General features: G+C 43.6%; 1 protein-coding gene across 1 annotated transcript in view; it reads left to right on the top strand.

Moving 5' to 3' along the window:
• Positions 1–19945, top strand: part of Ufsp2 (UFM1 specific peptidase 2) — a 42679-nt gene that overhangs the window by 3691 nt on the left and 19043 nt on the right. The window contains exons 3-7 of the mRNA XM_065433619.2: positions 2529–2739; positions 4711–4898; positions 10110–10206; positions 12244–12395; positions 17815–17917. Coding sequence (XP_065289691.2) covers positions 2529–2739; positions 4711–4898; positions 10110–10206; positions 12244–12395; positions 17815–17917 — 751 coding nt within the window. The remainder of the gene's footprint in view (positions 1–2528; positions 2740–4710; positions 4899–10109; positions 10207–12243; positions 12396–17814; positions 17918–19945) is intronic.

The following is a 19945-nucleotide window of genomic DNA, read 5'->3' as shown; positions in this document are numbered from 1 at the left end:
GCTTCTTTGTCAGTCTCCAAGTCTCTGCCCCATATGTCAGCACCGGTAAAATTCACTGATTGTATACTTTCCTTTTCAATGATAATGGTAAGCTTCCGATCAGGAGCTCACGATGTCTGCCGTATGCGATCCAACCCATTTTTATTCTGTGAATTTCCTTCTTATGGTCAGGGTTCCCTGTGATTAGTTGGCCTAGGTAAATGTACTCCTTCACACACTCTAGAGGCTGACTTTTAACCAGTATTTAACCAGTCCCATGTCTACAGTGACCCATGTCGGTGTGAAAGAGGTTCGTTGAAGAGTGTCACATATGTTCATGTAGTGGCGCAACTATCGCCTCCAGAGCTGGCAAAGAAGATGACGGCTCACGTGCAGGTTGCGCGAGAAGAGAACAAGCTAGGTGCTCAACCTGAACGGCTGCGGTAGCTGCGGCTCCTGAGATCCCACAGCCCCATGACTGGTCGGCCTAAACAAACCATGGCCATGGCAGCTACCTCTTCATGCTGCGTCCCACAGATTGGTGACCTGTACGATCGAGCCCAGCCATGCCAACATCAGTGCACCGACTCTATCAAGGCATGAGTGATGTGGCCTTTCGCAGTCCAGCAGATGTCCTGCAGTTGTAGGGTGTTCGGGAATTGATATGCCAGACATCTGGTTCATCCAGCTAGACAGCCACTTCCTTCTCAACAAAGTTCCATGCTTCGGTTGGCAATGGCAGCTACCTGCTGCCACAGGCAGCTACCTATAGCAGCTACCTCTTTGCACCGCTTCCTGCAGTTCACATTGCCACATACTGACCCAAGTCGGTCTGATGGTTGGTTTCGAACTCTGTTACCTCAGCACAGCAGCCGCCACACTACCCATTCGATCACCGACTACCCAGTGACTCAGGTAGGCAGGAAAATGTTAAGTACCTAAAGAATGCTAAAGCATTAAAATAAAGCAACAGCTTTTGCAAGGTTGGATGTCAGATTGCCAATAGACCTATAAGAAAACATACTAATTAACATAGAAACAGCTTTTCAGTTTTACTTTATTGCAAACTATAACGTTAGAGTGCAAATTTTAATGAGTGCTAGCAGCAAATAATTCTTTTTATTTTGTGCAAACCTATTGTTATCCCTCCATTGACTGAAATGAGACAATGGCAACATTGTCTTGTGTTTGTTGCGCTGTGTGTTAGCAGGCACATAATGTTCTTTAGTGCGCCATTTTATTTGGCCACATGGACACAATTTGCGGCAGTCAACTTCACAGCAGCATAATCAGCGGAATTTGTTCATTAACTTTTAACCCTGGCCTGCATTGTTCTACCCTTGGTGGTGAATCATTTTGTGAATCAAACACATAGAATTCAATTCCTTTCAAAAGTGTTTGCTTCATTATGCAGTGGGGAAATGTGTGCTACAAAGCATTGTACCCTGTTTTGATGAATGTATGTGTGCGCATGCATGTGTGTTTCAATGGCATTATTGACTGCTTTTCTTAGAGCACTCTGGAAGCATTTACGAGGTTCTGGGATGGTTTTGAAGCTGTATTGCAGGAATGAACCAATCTATCAGAAATAATCCGGCTTCATTGTTGCCACTGGTGCCCTTTTTGCTAGTAGTAGAGTTTCGTTGCTGTTTTATATGACCCCTGGCGTTCTGCTCAAATACTCCAAAATGACGACTTTCTCAATTTCTTGTTCAATGTCAAAAGACAGTGCAGGGTCAGCGTCATTATTTAGCATCAGTCTCTGTCTGCAGCAGGAGTGGGATGATGCAGGCAGGCCTCTGCCATAGCAGGCAAAGCGTCTCTGTGAAATTTTATTCTGACATCTGATGTTTTTAATCCCTGTACTAGTTATGAGAATTCTATGAAGTGAACCTTGAATAAGGATTACGTTCGAACTTCATTATGTAAATATAAATAGAAGAATTCATAAACAGCGACATTTGCTAATCAATTGTACTGCTGCAAAGTTGAACAGATGCATATTGTGGCCATCTGTAGTGTATTATGTAAGGATTCTTTTGATTTTCCATTCTTGAATGTCATCATTGGCGGGAATGACAATAGGTCTTAGCTCTCACCATTATCAGCCACTTGCTGCAACGGGTGATAATATATAAGTAAAATTGAAGGCAAGGAATCCTAACGTAATACAGCCCCTGCTAGATTCCTTACTATGTTTGCAAAGTTTTAGAAATGTGAATTTGAGCAGAAATTGCTGCATCACACTAATTAACTGATTTAGTCTGCCCTGTACAACAATCAGGTGCCTCTACATCTGACAGCAGATTTTTTGTTTAGATTATGAAACCTTTGATGTGTCTGAGCTTGTATAATATGCAATCCAAAATAGAATTGTGAGTTATGTGTTGTGCATTCAATTGATGTCAAAATACACTTTGATGTTGACATTCACAAGCATTGAGCCATTTTGTGTTGTGATATTGCACTTCTTGAAACATTTGTTGAAGTTTGGAAAGCCTGCAACGTATTAGTTTATAGGAACCACTGAAACATTTTTCTGATTGCAGGAAGGTACCATGGGGAGCAACCTTGAAGTGGCTGTTGTACTTCATACAGATAAGAGCAAGACAGCTGTTTCAACCCAGCTGGTCTCTCTCGAAGCAGACTGTCCTCTGGAACCCAAATCGGTCACTGTAGTGCCAGATGTGCATGTTGGCACATGCACACTTCGAGCTCGTGCTTCTCTGGTGATGTCTTTTGAGGTGGATCCTGATCCCAGTAAGTGGTTAACAACTCACTGTTGCACCTGACAAAACCTGCATTGTAGACATCAAGAGAGAAAACTCTTTATTGAAATGCAGAGAATTCTGCTAGAGTATATGTAGGCACCTGCATGCTACTCTGACATAGGGAAGGGGATCAGGGAAAAGAAGGCCCTAGGAGAAGGAGGGCAGGAAAGGGGAAAAAAGCAAGAAAATATATTGTGTACAGGTGAGACAAAGATAATGGTGGGGATTTAAACACATTAGAGCTTGTCTATTAAGTCAATGTCTTGAAGGAATCTGAAAATAAATCTTAAAGCTTGGCATTACACAGAAGGAGAAGGCAAAGGACCTAGTATTCTTCCTAGATGTAGTGGCTTTTTGGAAGCAGAGCCCAGTCTACTGAAATAATCAGTCTTTTCGTCTTTGTAATCTGGACATTAAAAAAAAAATGTGTTCCATGGTTTCTAACGAACTGCAGGAAACAGAAAAGTTAGATTGCAGGGTGTTAGCTGGGTGCACAACAGTGTCATTTTCCTACTAAAGGGAGTGGATGTTTTAGTTTAGGCGAGACAGGATTTGCTTTGAAAGCCCTTGGCCTCGCTTTTGTTAACCACCCTTCTGTGGTTAGTTTACATTGAGAAGGCAAAGCAGTAACACAACTCATCATGATGACTCGGTGGCTTTGCTGTTCTGCTGCTGAGCATGAGGTCACTGGTTCAAATCCTTGCAGCAGTAGCTGCATTCTGATGGGGATTGTGGGGTCTCAAACATGCTCTTGGGACAAAGGAACGACAGTGCATTAGCGCAAACAGTCACAAGGGCATTTATTGCACCATTTATTCACCAATGACAGCTAGCTGAATTACCAATAGCACATGCCACTGGGTGCTGACGAATCGAGGAAGTCCGATTCACCGTGCCAGGATATCGTGTGAATTTGTTTGCCCCATGCTGAACACCAGTGCCTAATCATTCGTGTATACTGTCATGCGAATGGTGGTGTGTTTGAACGATCATGTTTATTCATCCCAGTGCCCCACTCCGAAGCCTTTCTCTAGACAGACCCATAAAGTGTGCCGATGCGCGCATGACATCCCCGTGCCCAATCGACCCCAAGCCAAAGAGGAAGAGGCTTTTGCATCCGAGTAACCTTTGTGCCCGAATAACCCCGCCTTTAGGTGGCATTAGCAGTGCAACACTCGCGCCATCTCTCGTATTATTCTGCAACTACACCAACTGCCGGCAGCACACAGCCATGCAGGGAAGCTGGGTTACAGGAGACGCAAGCCATGTGGGTGAAACATGAGGGGGTGCAAGTGGGTTGAGCAACCCCACAAGATGGAATCCAAAAAATGCTGGTGTACTTAAACTTAGTGCACTTTAAGAATCTGAGGTGGTTGAATTTAACCTGTAGCCCACCACTACAACGTCTCTCAGCTTGTGAGTAGCCTTGGGGCATTAAGCCCCATAATTTTATTTGAAGCTTCAAGAGGCATTGTATGTTGCTTCCATCCTTAAGACCCAAGGACTTTTGTAGTAACAATTCTTTGATTTGGACAAGTTGGTTCATCTTGACAGTATTCATGAAACATGCTAAAAATAAAGACGAAAGGAACACATAAGATAGGATGGGCACGGAAAATATCAGTGCCTGTCTTGTCGTATGTGTTCCTTTTGTCTTCGTCTTTAGCACATTTTGTGAACCGCCAGGGACTATTTTGGGACTGCTTTTGGTCAGAAATGTTGTTTAAGTGGTTAAGGCAGGAAGCTGGGAGTATAAGTTGCTTGAATTATGATGCATATTTGCCGTGCTAAGCTAAACATAGTACACAACATAAGATAGACAGGACAGGTACTTTTCCTGCCTGTTAAATGTTGTTTTCTGTCTGCATTCTTGGTGTTAGCACCTTGCTTTGAAAAGCTGTGAAGCCGTTGTCCTATGTTTACTGATAATGTGAAGTCCTCTTTCTTTTCCTTTGGTTAGAGTTCCTGCTAAAAAATTTGGAAGTGGCTGCATCACGGATCAAACGCCGTCTAGCGGCTGATGTGCTCGCATTCCAAATGGACGGCAATGGCGTGCTCATGCGACGCAGCTCTCCTGAAAAAGCGCTGTCTGATTTGGTCGACCAGTCGGGTGATGGAAGTAAACAGCGGCGCCTGAAGAACAGTCAGGTGATAGCACATGCATGCCATGAAATATACTGCAAGAATTTGACTCTGGTTGAGTGTGATTGATTGGCCTCACCAAACCAGTAGAAAGGGAAGCATTCATGGTTCTAATTTTACCATGGTGTGGACAGAATGAGTGACTTACAGACATATGCATTTGACACATACATGCACCAAACTCTGACTCTTTTCATTTGCAGTTGGGATTAGGTGCTTGTCTATTAAATATACCTGCCCATCTGTCAGTTGCACCATTATTGAGAATTGTGTCAAATATGAGCCAGCTAGCTCAAACAAAGATTCTCATCGAGTACATTTGTGACTGTTTGTAGCAAAATATGAGGATTGATCCAGAAATAAGGTTCCCAGAGAGCTCCAGCCACATGGAAAAGTGTGAAGAGAAATCCGGCAACACTGCTGCATGCGGCTGTTCCCCAACTCACGATTTCCCCCGGCTGTGCTTTGCTGCGCCGCTCATTCTTGGCTCAGCAGCCATCCGATATGTGGAGGTTCCCATTGTTTATCCTTCCTAGTGCGAGATTCGTTCTGTAATTCGCTTTTTGCACTGCAAAGGGACTCCATCCATGGATATTTATCATCAGTTGACAGAGGTGTATGGCAACAAGTGTATGTCCGTTCAACATGTCTGAAAGTGGTGCAGGGAGTTTAATGCCGGTTGGAAGGAAGTCCACAATGAAGAACAGAGTGGAAGACTGTCGGTTTCAGAGGTGGTTATCGAGATCGTCCAACGCGAAGTGCTTCAAAACAGTAGGATCACCGTTCGTGAGCTTGTTCAGATTCCTGGGAGTTCTTAAGGTACAGTGGAAGGAGCTTTGACTGAAAAATTGGGGTGTCACAAGTGTTGTGCTTGATGGGTATCGTAGCTATTGGTATCCAACCACAAGGAAGAAACGCCTTGACTGCTTGGCAGTTTCTTCAAAAGTGTCGAGAAGATAAGGAAGGATTGTTGGATTCCATTGTTATGGGAGACAAAACGTGTGTGTTTCATTTCACTCCCGAAATTAAAAGTCCAAACAGTGGCGTCACCCAGAGTCACCACTCACAAAGAAATTCAAACAAACTCCTCCTGCTATGGAACTTGGGACAACAATCAACTGAGACAGTTATTGTGCAACGCTAAGAAAACTTGAGTCAGCTATCCAGAACTGCCGGCGAGGACGACTGGCAGCCGGTGTAACGCTGCTTCACGACAATGCCTTACCTCACGTCTCCCGTCAAACCCGGGAACTTTTGACAAACTTTGAGTGGACTGTCATACCCCACCCACCGTACAGTTCATACCTTGTGCCTAGTGATTATCACTTGTTCCCAAGTTAAAGGAACATTTGAGTGGCCAACGCTTCTGGAGCAACGATGAAGTCAAAGAAGAGGTGAATTGCTTCCTCGACGGGTTAGTGGCAGAGTTCTATGACATTGGGATGCAGAAATTGGAGCACAATCTACAAAAATGCATAGAAAAAGATGGTGATTACGTAGCAAAATATAGCAGTTTCATCTTTCCAATGATGTAAATTTATATGAAAATAAACAATGTTGTCTATTTCTAAAATTGATGGGAACCTTATTTCTGGATCAACTCTCGTATATTTTTCATCCAACAGTGTACTCCTAGATTATGTTCAAACGTACTATATGTAAGTGCTTTTACAGCGCAGCTTTTAAGGTTAGTTTTCTAACAGCTTTTGTGTAAAGGCGTGGTCGATATCAAATGTAAATGCAGCGCTACTTGTGTCAGAGCACAGAATTTGCTTTGAAACATAATGATCAATAATTATAAGGTAAAAGTTACCTTGAGTATTGTTGCGTACTCCAGGGTAGCGTATCACTGCTGCCGAGAAGTAGTGGCGCCTGCCTATTGAAGCTCGACCGACGTTACTTATTGGGTAGCGTGGCGTTGTCGGCGGGCTGCAGGCATCCAGTAGACCATGGCGACCAAGCAAGGACAAGATGATTTGCTAGTGCGAAACTTGCACGGTTTATTCAAAGGTAGATGAAAGAAAATAAGAAAAGCATGAAGTATATAAAAGTACATTTCAGAGCCCCTTAAATAGGCTCTCTACAAGTGTGGGCGGGATCTTGCTTCCGTCGATGTCACGTGACACAGAGAGAGGGCCCCTCCTCCTCTCGCATTACCGAGCAAGAAAAGGAAAAGTCACGCCTCATTTCGACGAAGCCTGGTATAAGGTCGGGTGAAATTCCTGTCGCCTTGTGGTGTCAGACGCCAACCCTAACAGCATACAGTCAACGTCTGATTTTTCGGACTGCCTAGGGGCCGCGAAAACAATATATCGGGCAGTGAAAAAATGAATGCTTGCCTTTTATTGCCCAAAATACTCAAATTGCCTCAGGCACCTCTGAAATAGCTCTGAAGGCCTGCCAATACACATATTAGGCATATCAATGCTCGTACTGTGATAGGAGGCGGTGGGTGCACGCGTGTATACTTAAGGAATGCATACCATGTCTCGTGACAATTGCCCCTTTCCACTCATGGAATGCTTCACCGCAATACTTTGCGTATGCTTCACGCATAACATTCTTGTATTGAGGCGAAGCTGACTTCGGCGTTACCGGCGTTACGCAACGGTTCGTGCTTTCCGAGCTTCGAATCCATTGGCAAGGATTAAAAGGGCGAAGTTGGCGTTATAACTAACAGCAGCGAATTGTTTCAATGAAAAACGCGGCACCGAACAGCAAGAAGCTTGGTAGCGAACGCTGAAGGAGCTAGACTCAACGTTGCCGCGACGATGGCTACGGCTGCCAGCGGGTCAGCCTGCGAGAGCGCCGCTTCGAGGCAGCGATATAATCTAAATGGAAGCGGTGGTTACTTAGGTTTATGCCATTTCGGACCTGCGGTCGTGGCAAGACGTTCGGAAGATCGAACGGCGAAGGCTTTTCGCGTGCGAAATTTCAGACGTTCTTATATATTGACTCTATGGGGTATGTGGCGGTGCCGCGAATGCGTCTGAATTATCGAGCATTTCCGAAATATCGGACCTTGACTGCACCTCTTTCTAATGGACAATAACAATAATGGGCATGACATGACATGACAAGAACTGTATTTGAGTCCTGAGGGACTGAGACCTTGGGGAGCCAAAACCGAAGGCTCCCGAAGATCAAGTCGGTGGCTCCGCCTACGATGGAACAGGGAGATCAAGTCTCGCCATAATGTCGGAGGCCCTTTGGACAGCCTGGAGTTGAATGTGGAGATTGCTGCTCTTGAGAGATTCCTGCCATTGTTCTTTCGTGATGGGTGGAGGTGCGTTAAGGGCTGGGCACAGCCAGAGCATGTGGTCCAAGGAGCATGAGTCATGACCACATTTCAGGCACGACTGTGAGTGTTCAGTATCTATATTGTTAAGGGACCGAGGAGTGGGATACGAACGGGTCTGCAGGAGTCTTAGTGTGGTAGCCTGAGGTTTGTTCAATTTGGGGTGAAGGGGTGGAAATGTCCTCCTGCCTAGTCGATAATGGGAAACAGTTTCGTGGAATGTACATAATGGATCTTTGTGGATGCTGACCTCGTTCCAAGCCTGGCTACCCGCAACAGCGCAGTGCGTTAAATCACGCGCTCTCCGGTGGGCCTGCTCGTTAGGATTACATCCATGTGGGTTAATTGAGCTATCTAGATGGGCTGGGAACCACGAGATTTGGTATCCTCCTTCGGTACTCTCCCTAGTCCTTTGAAGTGCTTTAATCACAATACCGTACGCCTGTTCAGATATGAGGGCAGACGAGAAGGATCTAACCGTTGTGTGCTAGTCCGAGAAGACGATAGCGAGAACTTTTGAGCTGTGAAAAGCCAGAACGCATGCCGAATCCTCCGCCACATGGGCAAACTTAGTATAAACAGAGGCTGCATTGACCAGGTTGCCCCCTGCGTCTACCACCGAGACAGCGAACTTATCCCCACTGTCATATCTGGCAGCATAGACAAAGAGGGCATCTGGTTTCTGCTGATTGATCTTTTTAAGGATGGACTTGGCTCTCGCGAATCTTCTACCCTGGTTATGCACTGGGTGGATGTTTCGCGAGACGGGGTCAACCCTGATGCGAGCTCTGGTTTCCCGGGTCAAGCTAACTTTGGTTGCCGGTTTATGTCTGGGTTGGATTCCTGCTTCTTCTAAAATCTTAATCCATGGCTTAGTGGATGAAAGTCTCATTATCTGAGCCGCTGTGTGAGCTTCTATTAGCTCATTGATGGTGTTATGGAGTCCTAGCTCCAGCAGCTTTTCAGTGCTTGTGGACTGCGGAAGGCCGAGCACGCGCTTGAGGTCGGTAATGGGCAACATTTTTTTTTTTTGGTCTCCTTGTTGGAGGTTAGCTAGGAGTTTGTGCAGCCTGCCTGGGAATCACCACTAAGAACAGCGAGCCACAACTGCACTCTCGCGGTTCTAGGTAGCTGTTCTGAGTGATGACTCTTCTGCATTCAAGCGATGCTCTGAGCCAGCAAACAGACCCATAGTACTTCTAAAGTGTTTGAGAACTTGCTCATACAGCTTCATTGCCTTTGGTGTATCAGTTGTCAGATTTGCATACATCTGTGAAGGATATATTGGCCTTTATATATGTTACCAAGGCGACATCAATCTTTTTGAAGTGAGTAGCCTTCTCACCTGTGTGAGGTACCACATGCATTACCTGCAAAATTACATAGCTGCAAAAGAAGAATGTGTGAAGCAAAAGTCGTAATGTGCAGTGTGCCACTTCATCTTGGGGAAGAATTCTAGAAAAACAATGCAAAATATTTTAAAGGCAACATATGGTGGAAGACGTGTACTGGTACTAACAAACCACAAGTTTGAAGGTAGTCACAGATGACAGAATTTTGTTTTAACAGAGCAATCAGTGCCCAAATGCAGAAAGAAAAATTGTGTAATAAGCTTCTGGAATTGCACTGTGTTGGCCACCGCGATGTTCTTGCTACTCTGGCCATACATGCTATCTGGGAGGTTGGCACGCTTTCCTGAATTTACTAGAGCTCTTGTTTAGTTTCAACATACAAACACAGAAAAGGAGAGAAATGATGTAAACTATTTACTCCACATCATCTCATCTGTGAATCTACATATTCCTATGAGTATCACTTGAAAGAGTTCTTCAAAGAGAATACTAAGTGGGGCAAGTGCATGCGACTCAGAGTGATGTAAATATGTTTGTGAACAGTGTGGCTTGCTTTTCTTTTCCCAGGAGATCCTTAGCTTTGCCGTTCTGGTGCAGTGTACAGGAGAAGCTGCAGTGGATGCATGCGGAAAATCCTGCACACCTGTCATCCATTACCAGAGAAGTAAGCTGAAAGTGACTTTGTATCAGTAATATGTCTTCCATAGTTTTACTAGAACAGAGTAGGTCAACTTATAGTCTTCAGTTTGTCATTCGAATGTTAAGGTCTACGTATTTGGTATAAGCTATGAACTTGCCCATTAGCAGCAGCTTATAGCCCAGCCTCTAGACCATTTCAGCGAGAACACCCTCTGGGCTGTGCTAATTGTGCATGAACCCCCACTTGAAAACACTGCAGAAGTTTCTGCAGGTGCCTGTGTGCTCCCATGGCACAGTCCTGAGAGGAGGTTCTCACTCTCCCAGATGAAACCATCTATAACATGTATAAATGGCATATATGGTAACCATTACAAGGTGCTAATCGTAATGACTGATGTTGCATAGTAAAATTAGTTGTAATGATTGATGCAGATTGGCAACAGTACCTACAAAAAAGACTTTACTTTGTGAAATATATTTGTCTATATTGTCACTTATGCATTGTTTTGCTTTTTATTGGTGACCATCAAATCCCTGCCATGGCAGCCACATTCCGATGGAGACAAAATGCGATAACACCCGTGTACTTACCCCTGTATTCAGAAATGCATCTTAACTTGAAGCCCATGCTTGACTTGATATAAGTGACGCCTGATGTGAACGCACCCAAGACGGTCATTGCGTTTCCCATGGTGCATTCACGGCAGGCATCATTTAAATCAAGTCAAGCATGGGCTTCAAGTTAAGATGCATTTCTGAATATGGTGGTCAGATTAGGTGCACATTAAAGAACCCCAGGTGGTCCGAATTTAGAGTCCCCCACTACAGCGTGCCTCATAATCAGTCTGGTTTGGCATGTAAAACCCCATAATTTAATATTTATTTATCGGTGACCATTTTAGATTTGATCATCACTGTTATCAAGTTATTGCTGGCCTGAGATTTGCCTAGTGCATGCGAAATTTTTTGAATGTTGTCGCCAATTCTATAGTGTAAGTCTTGTCTAATAAGCATGCAGAATGTGAATAGTGTTGTACATTCTCAAACAGTCTCGCTCGTGCTTGCGTACATTTGAGAATGTACACAAGTACCAGTGATTCCTCCGGAATTTGCAGTTATACATGTGTAAACAGCTGATGGAATTGAACCATCAGGTCAGATTTGACCACTGACAGCTGTGCTCACTGTTATTTTTGTAATTCGGCTGTTGCTTGTCTTTCTGGGCACAAGTCTGCCCAATAAAAAGTTAGGTTCCTAATTCACATTTCCGGCAGTTTTGCTACAAGGTGACAATATCCTCACAAATTTCAAGTGACACAAGAGCGCTGGCAAAGTGCCAGAATAAAGCGAAGTTGGTGGAAATGCTCAAGACAATGTGCATGTGGTCTCTATACGGCCTGTCAACTGGTTTGGGCATAACACAACAACAAAGCCTGGTGCCTAGATTGCACTGCAACAATCAGGTTTGCAAAACACTGAGAGAGGAGCTGAAAATTCAAATAAAAGCCCTAGTGCTGACTTGTGCTCAAAGCAGCCAGGCCCCTCGCCAGAAAAGATGATGTCACGGGGTCTTGAAATGTTCACATCTGCAGTGCACAAACAGCCAGCAGCAACGCAGAGATTTACATGAAACTTGCCATGCAAAACAGTGACTGAAGGAGCAAAAAAGCAGAAATTGAGACAGAAAACAAAAGAGGTGGGACTGGTGATAAAAATGTGACATGATCTCTTGTCTCCATTATGGGAACGAAAGGGGAGAAATGCGATTTGCAGATGCTGGTCGAGGCAATTAGAGGGGAGAGTAGCTCTTGTAAGGGGAGGGTAGCTTGCCTGCTTGGACCACCACAATGTTTTATTTCTTTATCTCCGCTATTATGAGACCATTCTGAAAAATACCTACAATGTAACATTTCACAGGGGGTAAGCTGATCGTGTTTTACATATTTTAGTGCGTAAGCAAATTTTAAACAGGGCCGGATGAGGTGCCCTTCAGCTACTAGTACTGGTGTTAGCTACTACAGTGTAATGCTTTCTCAGTGAACTTTGTAATGTGCTTTACCAGAGGTGTTTCAGAGTAGCTCAGTGGTGCTGCCTTTGGATGTTGTGGCCACTGTGGGAGTGGACGATCCTGTCCTCGACATTGTCGACCTGCTGGCCCAAGAGTTGGCCAACCAGGTGGACCAATTGGTGTGCTGCATGGCACGCTTTTCTAAGGTGAGGAGCTGGGGCAATTGGACTGCAATAATAATAATAATAATGACAACCACAAAACAACAACAATAATAATAATAATTATTATTATTATTACTACAGTCGAATCTCGTTAATTCAAAACACTTAATTCAAACTTTCATTTTTTTTTAAATGACGCCATGGTCCCATCAAAGTGATGTGTAGTTCAGTGGGTGAAAACGGCCAGTGATCGAACACACAAGCATTTGCGACAGTTAATTTGAACATACTGCGCTTCGACAATGGTCTTAGCAGCGCACCAAATCACGTAGCGGTGCCTCCAACTAGCATTCCTCTGACCCCGCCATAGAGGAACAGTTTAGAGGAGACTTCTCAATGCCGTGCACGAAAAAAAAAAAAAAAAAACGCAGTGGCGGAACTTTGTGCCCAGGCATGTGCAGGCACACATCGCCGATTACTTCTGTTCGTGATGAGTTAAGGCTAAACCCCACGAGAACGATTTTGTGCGCAATGGTGACAAGCGATGGCGTCGAGCATCGAAACGGGCAGTCACTTGAACAGATCGCACGGTCTTGTCGCTCGATTGCTCGGTTCTGGAAATCTAGAATTCATTGCTCGTCGCCCAGAAGTGCTATGAGTGACTAGCTAATAGCGGGAAGCCAGAACTGGATGTACATCACTCAAGAGCTACCGATTGTCACACGGAATGAGCAAACAATTGAATTTTTATATGTGCAAGGATAAGAACCTACTGCAAGACCTTCAGAAATATTTTATGCTGCTTTTTACAGTAAAATACATCAACTCAAATTAATAAAGGACGTGCCACGCTAATTTCGATGCATATTTGAGGCTCTCGTGCCGGCAACACTAAAGAGACGTCGCTTAATATCGTCGCTTGCATGAGGTACGACTTGTCGGCGACGAATCAATGTATAAGAATGTTTGAAATTTCAGACGCAAAAAACCTTCGCTGTTCAACTTTACGGACTTTTTGCCATGATCGCGAGTCCGAAATGGCATTAATCGAAGCCACTACCACTGCCATATTGATTATCGCGCCGCCTCGAGCCAGTGCTCTCGCATGCAGATCCACTGGCAGCCGTAGCCGCACCACGGCCACGCTAGGCCTAGCTACTTCGACGTTCTCTACCAAGCTTCTTGCTGTTCAGTGCCGTGTTTTCATTGAAACGATTCGCGGCTGTTAGCAATGGCGCAGACACCGTCTTTGTAATCCTCGCCAATGTTTTTGGAGCGCGGAAAGCACAGCGCGTTGCATAATGCCGGTTCCTGAAAGTCAACTTTGCCCCAATACAGCAAATTTACGCGATGAAGCTTATCAATAGTTTGAAGGGGCAATTGTCACAGGACATATGTTTCCTTTGATTATACATGCGTGCACCTGCCGCCTCCTGTCACAGTACGAGCACTGATACACCTAATAACTGACTGTAATTTGTAAATACATGTGAACGAATTTTTCAGAACTTCCCACTCGTGTGTTATATCAGTGCACATGCTGCAGGTAAGTCCTCCATTCAGTCAGCCTCCTTTAATTCTAACAAATTTTCGGGCCCGTTCGAGTTCGAATTATCGAGATTCGACTGTATCGTTATTATAACCCCCAAGAATCAAAGTGGCATGTAATCTGAACATTTTTTACCGTAAGGCTCGACCAACTTCGCACCAAAGCACATGAATTTTTCTGAAGTATCATTTCATCTTCTTTTTCCTATTTTTTTATTTCCGAAACATGGCTCTGCAGTGAAATTTCCTCTTTAATTTCCACTGTGTTAAAACATATTCTGCAGTGACCAGGACTTCAGTGGACCTCAACAAAAAGGTGGTGGCATACAGTAGATCGCTGTTGAGAATTCACTGAGATGTGTTTGGCGCAATGACATAAAAAGTGTACAGGAGTCGATTTGGCTAGAAGTTGACCTAGTGCATTGCGAAAAATTGTTAATTGGATCTTTCAATGTAGAGCCAAATATTTCCTCTGTTTTGTTTGATGAGGTCATTTCTTCTATTAAAAGTGTAATATCTTCCTGTAGCAAGCACAGAGTAATCCTTCTTAATGATTGAATACACTTGGAATTGATTGGAACATGCTTAGATATTCTCATTACAATCATTACATAGAAAATAAATGCAGCCTGTATTAGACTTTCTGGCCTTCTGTTCCTTTCAGCAGCATAACTTGATTGGCAATACCTGTGACAACGTCTTAGACCTCTGTATCTCGAATGTTCCAATTTTAGATGTCTTTCATTCTGACATGTCCCTTGTGCATTAAGTTTCATCCATCATTATAGACAACTGCGTCTTTGTCAGCCCTGAGGCACAGCTCGTCCAGTGGCATAAATTAATCCTCTCGCTTCCAAGTGCGGTGATTATGTTGGTTTATGTGATTTATTAGTCCACCACCAATTGGTCACTATTTACAGAGAAAACCAATGTTGATGACCAAGTAGGTCTGTTCACCGAGCTTGTTTTGAGCATTATGCGCAAATATATTCCCCAGTACAGCCCTAAATGCTCTAAATATCCGCACTGGCTCTCTCCTGAACTTATGAGTGCCGTAAAGCGTAAAGATCGCGTGCAATGAAAATCTGGAAGTCCTGTGCCTAATGAGTGGAGAGAAGAATTCTGCTTTTTTCAGGTTCTGCAAATGCCTCTATAAGTGGTATTACAACTCATATATTGCATTCTTGGAAGAGAGCACCTCCGACTGATTGGCAGAATTTTGGGAGTATATCCGCAAGCGCTCTAGTAAATGTGTAGAGTGTTTTCACCTTCTCGACTCTAGCGGAGTAGACGTCCAAGTAGTTGGAATGTTTTGTTGCCCATTTCTTATTCTTACGTAAAGCTTCCAGTTTCAATGCTGGTGTCAGTGAGCAGCACATAACTGTTCCTACATCTAGTGCTGTGTTGTTTTATGAAAAGCTCATCCAAGAATGCCTTAAATGCTTGAAGCCTTCCCTGTCCTGTGGCCCTGATGGCATGCCCTCCACAATTCTAAAAGCTGATGGCAGTATATTTGCCCCAGTATTCACACCAATATTTAATACCTCTTTCAGTACTTTCACTTTCCTTCACATGTGGAAAACTGCTCATGTTTTTCCTGTACTTACGTCCATGTTAATTGATTGATTGATTGCTAATTGATTGACAGCTAATTGATTTCAAATTGGCATAAATTTCTCACTGGCCATTTCACTATCACAAATCTCGAATTTCATGACATGGTAATTCAAAGGGGGCAAGTTGACACCATTTCCTGCAACCTCAGCAAGGCTTTTGATGTAGTGAGCCTCTCACTGCCTCTGATCAAGCTTGCATACTTTGGTGTGGACTCGTTAGTTACCAATCTCTTTCACAGTTATTGTCTTGATAGATCGTGTTATGCTAATGTCAATGGTCAGGTGTCTTTTTACATGGCAACTAGCAGTGTCCCTCAAGGACCAGTATTAGGACCACTCCTTTTTAAAATTTTTATTAATGATGTTCTTCCTGCTATTCGGAACTCTTCTTTTCTTCTATATGCCGATGACATTGATTTTTAAGAAAATTCACACTGTTGACAACTGTCACACCATTCAGTCGGACCTGTTTTCTTTTTCTGCTTCTCTGGGCTCTGTTTGCAGTCTACCGAAGGGAATTCAAGTCTTCTATACTGTTCCGCAAGTTGTGCACGCCCATGTGTCTTCCTCGAATCGAATACTATATGCGTCGATTGTCTGGAATGGCTTTTCTAGATCCAGCAGTAGCATTGTATATTGGGCCCAGAAAAAGTTTTTGAGCATGTATCATCACCGTTTTGCTAACACGGATGCTGGACCTTGTTCTAGCACTATTGGATTATTGTTACTGCCCTCGCTTTGCTGCCGACATAATCGCACTGACCTTCTGTTTCTTTTCAAACTCATTCACGGTATCCTCACCTGCCTCAACTTCTCATGTGTATCATGTTTCATATTCCGTGCAAGATCACCAGAGAACATGGACCTTTCCATGTTCCTGCCTGTCATCACCAACACCCAACCGTCCACAGAATACAGAGTCTTTATAACACTTGTTTTTATGATCTTTTTATTTTTTCATAACTCACTGTCATCGTTATTTTCTGACCTTTGCCTTATTGTGTCATTGTTTCATGCAGTGTTCAACTGCTTTTCTCCTCCTTTTTCTTTTGTACTTGCGCTTAGCTGTACATACACTCTTCTTTTCACAGTTGTTCTTTTTATTTGTTGTATTTTAAGAAATTTATATTCCCCTGCAGATTTTTTGGGGGGGTGTGGGTTTAATGTGTGCATGTGCCAGCACCTTGGGGTTGTTCTTGGGCATGGTAAATGATTTCTTGATTGATTGATTATTCATCTATACTATAGATTTTTTTCTACTGAAGCATCTCATGCTATATTTCGAACTATCCTATAGATGTACACATCAGTGCATGTAAATTCTTCATGCGTCAACTCTCTTCAGTTCTACCAATGCATGCACCACAGTGCAGTGACAAACATGACGTTGGCAGTCAAACATTTTGTAACAAATTTTACAACGTAAGGTTCTCTCCTCTTAGTTTCGAGAGTCAAATACAGAGAGCTCACCCACTAGACGACTAAGCTGTGCAGGAAAGCCAGCCTATTTTGGCAATGTGCAGTGATAGGAGAAAGGGGGAGCACAACTTGATGCAGCACAGTGGAAGGGGGAAATGGGACGAAACTTTCTAACTGTAGCATGCCTGCAAAGTCTCCCGATTTTTCCAGGATAAACTTAAATTCTGACCAATCCTTCAATTTGTACAGTCATGGCCATAAATCTCTTCAAAAGCTGCTGTACCCCACCACAAACAAAGAAAAAAAAAACAACATCATCCGGCACAGTCGCATCATATTTTTCATTATCTGCTAGGTAGCTAGCCGACATCAGATTTAAATTCAAGCCATTTTCCTGTAGGCAGTGTCGGCCTAACTCAGTTCACTTCAGATTGAGCTATGTTAATGTCTACTGTAAATGCTGTTCATTTGCCATGATAAAGGGTCACGGGTATGTTGATAGCTTGGTTGAAATAGATTTCACATGTTGATAGTTAGCTAGTGTTGCTAAACAATCAAGATGAACACACTTGGTATTTTATGAACACTGTCACAGTCTTTTGTGTCTTTAACGGCAGTTGGAAATTTAAAAAAGAAAATTCATATAAGGGAGATGCTTATAAAGGAGAAGTTTTCTTACTATTGAAGGGAGATGTCATTGACATTTGATAAGTGTTGGAAAATGTGGTCGTTTCAAGGCATGCACAAGGTTAATCCCAAAGGCGGTGATATTGGTTGCATATGCATGCACAGATAACACAAAAACTGTCGTGTATCATGTCTTAAGCAAAATCCACTTTTGTGCAGTAAAGGTCTGAAACAACTACCTCTTGACACAGGGTGGCAGCATGTGTAGTGCACAGCCGTTCCACTACTGGCCTGCTGAATGTGGTCACTGGGTCACCATAGTCTACCCTGATGGCATCTCCCAGGAGAACCTGTGTGAGTACTTCCCCCCTGCCTGTAAATTGTGTACTAAGTCCAAAAAAGAAATGAGAGAAGCGCTTCCAACGAATGAGTTAACGGATGTTGCTTGCATGCAGCATGTGAAAAAAATTTTTGTGTATTTTCTATTGAAGTACTCACTCCTGTTTCTTTACACATAGTGTGGGAGATGTGCTAGCAAAGCAAATATCTTGAACCACTTGAGCATTCCTGTAACTATGGAGGTCTGTCCCTCTTTTGTAATTCCACATGTGCATGTTGCTGGTTTTCCTTTTATTTTTATCTGTAACTGGGTCTGAATCATTAATTATATGTTTATAAAAGGGGTGTGCAAATATTCATATATCAGCAAATCAAATTGAATAGTGAACGGTCAAATAAATCAATTTGTGAGTCAAATATTTACTATTTGATTCTTCGAATATTCAGTATATTCAGTGTAGAGACCCATTCAGTGCCACATGTTGCATGTGCTGCAGACCCCCTCATGCACAATGCCACCCAGGTGAGTGTTTCACTTCATTTTTGGTGCAAAACAAGGGCTGAGCATGCCACCGTAGCAGACTTTGTAACTGTGAGCACCCTCAACAAGCATGCTTGATGCGGAAATCACACACACAGCACCCGAACACCGTAATTCGCAGAAAAGCGCCACATCAGACAGGTTCGCCTCTAGCATGTAAATCGTGTTGGATACGTGGCAACGAATTTTATGCCACTTCAAGAGCCATCAATCTAGCCCGCATGCACGATCTGGGGACCGATCACTGATGAGCCACTCGTACGAACATATTCGTGGCAAACATTCTGCGATAGCTTGCGGCCCTTCACCACATTGGCCAGCGGCAAATTTTCGTCACGGCCGCACTGCCTGGGCCATTAAGCCTAATCGATGCTTTTTCAAGGTGACTTAAGTTACGGTTTGGTTCCGAATCAATGCAGGTTTATACCCCTGACACACGGGCACTCTAAAGTCCTTTAGGTAAGGGGACATCTACCGGAAAGGCGTTCAAGTGCAGTGACACACGACAAAGGAGTATCTCCTTTACGGCAAAGTTCCTTTTCGGGAAAGGACATCGCGCAACTACTTTTCGAGCGGAAAAGGAGTTACTCTCGCACACAGCGTGCACAACTCGTCAATAGAAGGAAACCTGCCACACAACTACGGTGCCGATAGGTATTTTTTTTAACCTGCGAAAATGTTTTAATTGTTAGCGGTAACACAATTTGTCGAATAGTGAAGATTTCCTCTAGCTATACTCTCAAACGCTCGCATAACGTTGCTAGTGCCGCCATGTTGAATTCCGACAGTGTCGTCGTTGTTTGCTGCGCGCATGTGGTGTGTTCATGTCGCGAGATGGAGACTGCACAATCAGCGCCCGCAGGAAATGCCCAGAAGAAACCACAGTTGTTGGAATAACACATTGAATAAAACACGTTACGCCTGCGCGCACAAAGGAAGGGACCACAAAGACGTGAAAAAGGACGACAGAAACGTGGGCATCACCAGAATAAACAGCACGCACAGCAAAACACCGGCTGCACTTAGTTGCTGGACCAAGTTAAATGGCTGCTAACAACGCAAAAACGCGAATAAAATAAACGACTATAAGCATTATTGGCCATCAACAATGAAAAAAATATATTTTTAGGTTCTACAGTAGCTAAGTATAATTAAATACGCAGCTTTTTAAGAATGTTTTCTCTCTTGTGGCTTTAACAGTCAGCGCTATTTTTCTTGCGGCGTTCATCTGAGGAACTACCTAAAGAAGTTCAGTGCGGTGCCGTGTGTCATCGGCGCAACTCCTTTCTGCAAAGGGTCCTTAAGAGTAGCAAAAGGGGTTTACTGGAAAGGACTTTACTTTTGCCCGTGTGTCAGGGGTATTATTTGCAGCAGCTTTGAGACATTCAGAAAGCCGACAAACTGCCTCACAAACGAAAGCGAGTGCATGGCATAACAACAAAGTTGTCCACATTGAGTTATCACAGTTCGAGTTTTGTGTGCTTCTTTGTATGTAGTTTGTG

The sequence above is a fragment of the Dermacentor albipictus genome, chromosome 3 (genome assembly GCF_038994185.2).
Source record: "Dermacentor albipictus isolate Rhodes 1998 colony chromosome 3, USDA_Dalb.pri_finalv2, whole genome shotgun sequence".
Classification (NCBI taxonomy): domain Eukaryota; kingdom Metazoa; phylum Arthropoda; class Arachnida; order Ixodida; family Ixodidae; genus Dermacentor; species Dermacentor albipictus.
Note: the sequence above shows the minus strand (reverse complement) of the source record. Positions and strands in the feature narration are given on the sequence as shown.